Source organism: Hypomesus nipponensis, chromosome 28, assembly GCF_054491055.1.
Source record: "Hypomesus nipponensis isolate SF chromosome 28, ASM5449105v1, whole genome shotgun sequence".
NCBI classification, from domain to species: domain Eukaryota; kingdom Metazoa; phylum Chordata; class Actinopteri; order Osmeriformes; family Osmeridae; genus Hypomesus; species Hypomesus nipponensis.
Window position 1 is genome coordinate 7,441,784 of NC_140388.1, and position 7,855 is coordinate 7,449,638.

The 7,855-nt window shown below is 49.4% G+C and overlaps 1 protein-coding gene across 1 annotated transcript; it reads right to left on the reverse strand.

The window, feature by feature from the left end:
• Nucleotides 1–825: 825 nt before the first annotated feature.
• On the reverse strand, nucleotides 826–6,119 carry LOC146219780 (uncharacterized). The gene is made up of 4 exons (XM_084694905.1): nucleotides 5,179–6,119; nucleotides 3,517–3,716; nucleotides 3,141–3,265; nucleotides 826–2,607 (listed from the first exon to the last, which is right to left on the reverse strand). The coding sequence occupies exons 1-4, from the start codon at nucleotides 5,927–5,929 to the stop codon at nucleotides 1,401–1,403; spliced, it is 2,283 nt and encodes a 760-aa protein (XP_084551031.1). The 5' UTR covers nucleotides 5,930–6,119; the 3' UTR covers nucleotides 826–1,400.
• Nucleotides 6,120–7,855: the final 1,736 nt, after the last annotated feature.

A 7,855-nucleotide genomic window follows, 5' to 3' on the forward strand; every position in this document is an offset into this window, starting at 1 on the left:
CCGTCCAGGTTGTTCTCCATCCTCCATGGTTACACAGCTGCATGACAGGGCCCCCTGCCTGGCTCTGTCCCTGTCAGCCCCTGCCGGCGCTGGGTCACGCCCCCCCCCATGGGAGGTCTGGTTCTACAATGCCTGCCTGTCACAGGTGGCCTGTTTGGTGCAGGTGGTAAAGTGGGGTTGTTTGAGTGTTTCAGATATGGTGTTTTAAGCAGATTGTTAATGGTGTTTTAAGTGTGCAATGAAGCTTACACAACTTAAAAGGGCGTAGCTTAGCTGGACACAAGCTTCTATATATATATATATATATGTGTGTGTGTGTTTGCGCAGTGAAGCAGGTAGAGTAGGGTGTAAGCAGCTCTATTTCTCCACTACTCTTTTGTCTCCTGATTTATGTATGAGGCTGTGACGAGAGAAGAGAACGCCAGCACAGGGTGGGGTGGCAAATTTGGGAGGGTGCAACCCTGCCCCCTTCTCTGCCCAGCCGCAATGCAGCACCGCACATGCTCTCTCTCTGTCTCTCTCTCTCTGTCTCTCTCTCTCTGTCTTCAGAGGAAAGAATCCAAACCTTTCATCTCTCACACACTGACTCTGCTTCTCTTCACACCTTTTTTGCTGACTCACTCGCGCACACACACAGTCTTTCACACACGCACTCAGCCTCACACATGAAGGAAAATGCAGAGGAAAAACTCAGAGCTAATATCCTGCAGGATAAAGAACAAGTTTAGCACCGTGCATGAGCAGCATCCCCTCCAAGCAGCGCTGGCTCCTAACAAGCTAGTCCAAATGAAAAAACAAACTTTCCATTTGTTCCTTTTTGTTGCAACCTTTATTATTATTTGTCAGTTTCATGTTACATTTTCTCAGCAGTTTATACAGTCATCATCATGTGCAGTTACAGCCTAGCATGGAGCACCCCAGGGGAATCTGCAGTGCACAACAAGCAAAGTTCAGTCGTTCAACCGATTCATAATCATAAATAGAATATAACACGTTTGATCTATCTCTTCATAAATATACATATGTAATATATTATTTTGTCACACAATCTATAGTTTTCTTTTGACATTGTGTACCTCTACACATCCCTCCTCACTCACAAGGAGTTGGTTGAAATGCACTTGTTATGAGAACGATATACAGGCAGTCGTCACATTCAGGGAAGAGTTTTAACAGCTTTCTGCATTCACTAGTCAAACATTAGAAGCGTCATGTCAAGGTACATCAAGTATTTATTTCAAGTATTATTTGCTAAGGATCACTATTGCTTACGCACAGGATTGTCACCCTGCTTGGCTTTGGCCCACCTACTCTTGAGATAAAAGGCTGCTGATATGCTCCCCAACCCCCCCCACCCCTGATTGGCCCTGAAGCCTGAGTCCAAACGCATCATCTGGGACTCACTTCTTGGCCTTTTCCTCTTTGCTCTCCTTGGCCTCCGTGCTGGAAGACTTCTCGATCGTCTTCCCTGCGTCCTTGCTGTCGGCCGCTTTGGGGGACGGCTTCTTCTCCTCCTTCTTCTCCTCCTTCTTCTCCTCCTTCTTCTCCTCCTTCTCCTCCTTCTTCTCCTCCTTCTTCTCCTCCTTCTTCTCCTCCTTCTTCTCCTCCTTCTTCTCCTCCTTCTTCTCCTCCTTCTTCTCCTCCTTCTTGGCCTCGGGTTTCTTCTCCTCTTTCTTGCTCTCCGCCTTCTCGGGCGTGGACGCTTTAGGGGCGGGCTTCACCTCGGCCTGGGGCTCTTCTGTTTTCGGAGGAGCGGATTTCTCATCTTCTCTCTTGGGGCTGGGCTTGTCCTCTTCGGGCTTGGCCGGTTTGGGGCTCTCCTCTGGCTTCTTCTCCTTCTTCGCGTCTGGTTTGTCGGCCTTGTCCTCGGCCTTGCTCTTAGGGTCCTGCTTCTCTTTCTCCTCCTCCTTCACTTGCTCTTTCTTCTCCTCCTTTGGTGGGTCTTTGGTGACGGGGGATTTGGGCTCGGGGGTCTTGGGCTCTGGAGTTTGGGCAACTGGGGACTTGGGCTCTGGGGTCTTGGGCTGCGGAGATTTGGACTCGGGTGATTTCACAGCGGGGGACTTGGATTCTGGAGATTTTGACTTGTCGTGCGCTGGTGATTTGACTGCTGGAGACTTGGCAGGCGATTTTGGCATAGGTGATTTAGATGGAGGTGACTTGGATGGAGGTGACTTGGATTCTGGGGATTTGACTGCTGGGGACTTTGGGGGTGACTTGGATGGAGGTGAGGCCCCCTTCTCAGGCGACTTTAACTTGTCATCCTCTTCCTTCCCCTCGTCACCGCCCTCTTCCTCCTCTTCAGCTCCCTCGGCCTGCTCCTCCTTGGTTTCGTCACCTCCTTCCTCACCCTCTCCTTCTGCTTTGTTCTCGTCACCCTCTTCCTCACCTCCTTCCTCCTTTTCTCCCTCCTTCTCTCCTTCGTCCTCTCCTGCCTCTCCTTCGTCATCCCCCTCTTCTGCGTCCTCCGTCACCTCCGTCACCTGAGTCTCGTCGGTCTGCTCCTCCAGGATCACCGTGTCGGACATCTCTTCACTTTTCAGCTTCAGGTAGGAGTACGGCCCCATTCCCGAAACAAAGCGCGTTTCCTCGCCTTCCAGCAGCTTCCTGTGGAAGGCAAACACAGGAAGTAGACGTGTCAACTTGAAACAGCACGGCATCAATCTCATATCAAACATGATATTCTTCAGGCATTTTGTTTGTTGTCAATATCACTTCCTCCCTCGCTTCCCCACTCCAGGGATCAGGGAGGGGGTTTAACCAGCTATGTATTTAAGCCCGACCGATAAAGTATTTTTAAGGCTGATACCGATACAAATATTTGGTGATTAAAAAATTTGATATTCCGATATATCGGCCGACATATATAAATTTTTAAAATCTAAATCCAGAAACACGTAACAAAACAAACAGATTAACACTCAACCTGAATCTGGCTGGATTGGCTGGTTGTAAGGTTTGTGGTGTTCTATACACGAGTGTTGCCAACAGGGACGTTGTAGAGAGCGCCCTCTGGTGGACAAACTATCCAACGCCGACACTCATAGCATGGTTGAAGGGTGTTTCGTCCCTTTTGTTGTTGTTGTTTTGTTCTACTCTGTATCACTGGAACAGAGTACAAAGCCATGCCCTAGACCAACCTGTAGGCAGCGATCTCGATGTCCAGAGCCATCTTCACGTTGAGCAGCTCCTGGTACTCCCTCAGCTGGCTGGCCATCTCCCACTTGGTGCTCTTCAACTCATTGCTCAGCTGGTGGATAGTCTCCTGGAAGATCAACAAAGGCAAAACACACACACACCACAGACAATGAAAGAAATGCAGGTTTTAAAATATTGACTGTGAGAGGGGGGGCAGTGAATTAGGAGAATTAGGAGAGCGTAGAGCAAAAAGGAGGGAAGTATCGGGCCCGTTTTGCTTTGATTTACGACAGTAAAACTGCCGTGTCACTGTAGCCACCCTAGGGGGCGAAACATTGTAAAACGTTAACATCCGTGGCTTGTGGTGTGTGCTCATGCCTGCATGGAGTTCAGATCTCCGTTGTGTCTGTCCTCGGTGTCCATGCGCTGCCTCTCCAGAGACTCCTTGGTTCCTCTCAGGGTCTCCAGCTCAATGGTGCGGCTCTGCAGCTGGCGCCTGTACTCGGAGATCTCCTCCTGGGCGCCGCGGATCGCCTCGGTGTTGTCGTGCGCCGCCTCCGACAGACGCTGCATGCGCACTGAGGGAGGCACGGAGAGCACAGGGGTCAAAGGTATGAAGGGACAGAGGTCAGAGGTCGCTAGATACATAGTTTGAAGAGAGAGGACGTAGGAAGTCGTGTTGGAAAATGGTCTCTGTCACAGCCCCACGATGGGGACCCAGTCCAAGCCTAACCCTCTGATGAACTCAGATGGCTGAGCGGTTAGGGATTCAGGCTATTAATCAGAAGGTTGCCGGTTTGATTCCTGTCCGTGTCATATGACGTTGTGTCCTTGGGCAAGGCACTTGACCCTACTTGCCTCAGGGGAATTTCCCTGTACTTACTGTAAGTCGCTCTGGATAAGAGCGTCTGCCAAATGAATAAATGTAAATGTAATGTAATGATGCAGTGTTTGCAGCAAGGAGTCTTTGGGTCCAATTTCAGAACATTGCCTTTCAATCTCAGGTTTTTGAATCTTTTGGCGACACCCAGGTCCTGGGTTTGATTCTCGCTTGGGGCCTGTGGCTGCTAGGTGCTAACCTCCGCTGAGCACAGGTTGACGGTGAACCCCAAGCCCACACAACCACCAGCAGAGGTGACCTTGTCAGCCTGTCTGTCAGCATTCTGACTCAGCTAGCCAGCTTCTCTTCCTCAACTTAATACTTAAGTATAGACTATAACTAAGTAAACTATATACTTAAGTATAGAGTATGTATACTATCAATGGAAGTTAAGTATAGTTTAAATAGAAATACTATTAATGGGTTTGTAGGCTCACACAAGAGTCCTCACCACAACATGGAGAGTAAGAAAACGAGTAAAAAAAAAAAAAAGCTGTCTCAAACATGACAGGCAGGCTGTGCGCTAGCATACTCCCTCCGCTTGACTGTCCTCAGTCGCCTCAGCATGGACGAGGGCTACATTGGAGTTGTCCTCAACATCGGGTCACGCTCACAGGCAGACAGGCTGCCATCTTCAAGGGTAGTTGAGTCAAATATGTGGGGTTAGTGGAAATCTAACAGTTCCATTGATTTGACGAGCAAGAAGGTTCGACAACTGACTACGACATCACCCTTGAAAATCTGCTGAATCACCGTAGCTTGCGGCAAAGATTCATCCAACTGCAAAATCGAATACCACAAGGGGCCATTAAGCTATACACGAACGTCGCAGGACAACTGTTAATGCCCGCACAGATCATGTATATGCATACTTAGCAACTTTCTTCATTTCAACACCTGATTTCAAAGTTGATATGTGTTCAAATGTAACAAACGCAGAAACTATGCTAACATTAAAGCTTTCTCAAACATCTGTCTCGTGTAGGCTTATTGTAAAGAAAACGTCTTTAAAACCGTGTGACACAATGCAAACCCTGGAGATGCCAATATAGGTTCAGCACCATGGACAGAGACCCGTTAGTTTAAATGCAGCAATTACGGGTAAAGAGGTTTTTCTGCAAGTGCATGGTATTAAAGTTATGGAAAGTAACAGTTCTTACCTTTGAACCATTCTTCAGCTTGTGTTGCGCTCTTTGTTGCGTGTCCGTCCAGCTGCGCGCGAATCTCCCTCAGTGCGCTCGTGACGTCTGCTTTGAGAGTGTCTCGAACCTCGAAGTTCACCTGGGCGCCCTGGATTTGTGCAAGAAGTTCTGCAACCTCCTCCTCATGGTTCTTTTTCAGGAAGGCGGCCTCTTCTTGTAGTGAGCAAAGCTTCTTGTCCAGCTCGAGCCGGGCATGACCGCACTCATCCACATACTTGTTCATGGCCCGCGTAGCGGCCAGCATCTCCTCGCGGGTGCGTGCCTCGTCCTCCAGTTTAGCCTGCATGTTCTGGATGTCCTCCTCTAGATGCTCGTGCTCCAGCACCGCACGAGCTTTCTCTCCGGTCAGTTGCTGCACCAGACCCCTCAGGTCACCCAGCTCGCGATCGTAATGCTCTCCAATAGACGCGCGTCCAGCCTGGTTCTGCCTCAGCTCTGCTGCTTCTGCCTCCAGGTTCCTGTTGTGCATCTCGAGGTTTCGCACCTTGTCAATGTAGCCCGCGAACCGGTCGTTTAGAGTCTGAAGAACCTCCTTCTCGTTCCTTCTCGACATGTCCCCGGTAAAGACATCCACACTGTCTGTAGAGGACGGCTGGCTGCTGACTGTACGACGGCGCTGAGATTGGAAGCCGGAAGAGGAGAGGGAGGCTGGCCGAGCCTTGCGGTATGACGCCGGGCCATAGTAGTGGTGGTCCACCGTAAAACTCATTTTGCTGATCCGGAGGAGGAACCGTGAATGCGGCAGGAGGGGAGATGTTGAGCTTTTATAGGAGGGAGAGGAAAAACTCACTACTCAGCACGGAAACACGCTTTCCTTAAAGAGACAGCAGTTTCAGCCTCACGTCACTGGGTCTCTCAACGCCAGTCACCACAGACAAGCACAGGTAGCATGGAACAGACTGGGCGTATGTGCTTACTATGCGAATGCTGTGAATTTCTCTTTTTTGGAGCGGCCCACCACTTTCCAGGCAACGGTGTTCGAGCAATCCTGTTCCAGTCGGTCTATTTAAGTGAGGAAGGTTTCCCTTCTTGGCTTATTTCGTGGAAACAACTGAGGAAGGTGCGAAGTTCAGACGAGAACTGGGGACACAGTTTCACATTTTGTATTTTATTTTAAATATGACCTATTGCAGCTTTAACAGGATTGACACATCTGAGAGAGGCTGGAGAAAGGCCATATCTCAGTCTCAACCTCTCTTAACCTGAGATGGGCTGACATATTTGACAGTAAATATCATGAGAGCGTGTGTGGTGTATGTGAGTGTGTGTGTGGGGGGGGGGGGGCAGAGGGAGAGATAGCAAGATGTTCTGCTGATTCACTGCTGCAGTGTGAGTTTGCTTATCCTCTCAGTTACACCTGGGACACAAACCTGGCCCTCTGACAGAACGAAGCACACGCACACACACACTTGGGGTTCACTCCTGGCCCATTGACGGAGGCTCATGAGACACACACACACACACACTCTCTTATCAGTCAGCCATCATGCACACAACCTCTCAGCAGAGGGTATATCCCTGCTGTGAGGAGGCAGATTCTGTCCCAACAGCACCTATTGATTACCCCCTCCTCAATCACTTACTTAACACACACACACACACACTGACAAAGACACAAACACAGACATACACTGACTTACACTCACACTACGCACACAGACACACACACAAACACATACACTCCTGGACACGGCAGTTGATTGGAGGGCATGCAGGTTCACACTGCAGATCTGGAAGGAGGAGCCGAGTGGAGCTGAGAGGAGATGACTGGGCATGTGTGGAGATAAACGTACTACATGCATCACTGCTTCCTAATATCAGGAATGGTGATGTACCATATCCACTTCTTTACCCTAAAAACAAAAGGTCCTATTCACTGTTATAAAATGTTAGTGGAAAGGCTGGGTGTAGCTCAGTGCTGTAGTGTTTGACTGCAGGCCAAGAGGTTGCAGGTTCAATACCCCCTCTCTTTGTCGTCTCAGATAAAAGTGTCTGCTAAACAAACACATTGTTATTAGAAGGATTAACACTAAGATTGGGTGGTTACAGAGGTGAGACTTCACACCAACATATTACCGACCCACCCCCTTCTTGTACATCCCACCAATCGTTTTGCTGCCTTACTTCCTGACTCGCACGCCACCCTACGACCTCATCCCCTGTCAGCATCACAGAGGTGAACCACCCTCACTGTGTCACCTGGCACTCATGAAGGATAATGATGTTATAGCAATGCTATCATAGTGGTATATACATCTAAGAAATCCCAATGCATTATTGACACTCTTCTTTGATTGGCTGGGAAACAAGCCTGCAGTGGTGCTGTGTGAGTGACAGGTGGAGAGATGCTTGGCCTCTGCCAGGATGACCCTGACTGTCCTTGAGAGAGAGAGAGAGAGAGAGAGAGAGAGAGAGAGAGAGGGAGAGAGGGAGAGAGGGAGAGAGGGAGAGGGAGAGAGAGGGAGAGAGAGGGAGAGAGAGGGAGAGAGAGGGAGAGAGAGGGAGAGAGAGGGAGAGAGAGAGGGAGAGAGAAGGAGTCAGCTGTATCCATAGAAGAAAACTGCATTTATTCACCAGTCTCACTTCTAAGTCTGGGACATTTGATACAGCAGCTGACAGACCAGCAGGCATGCCC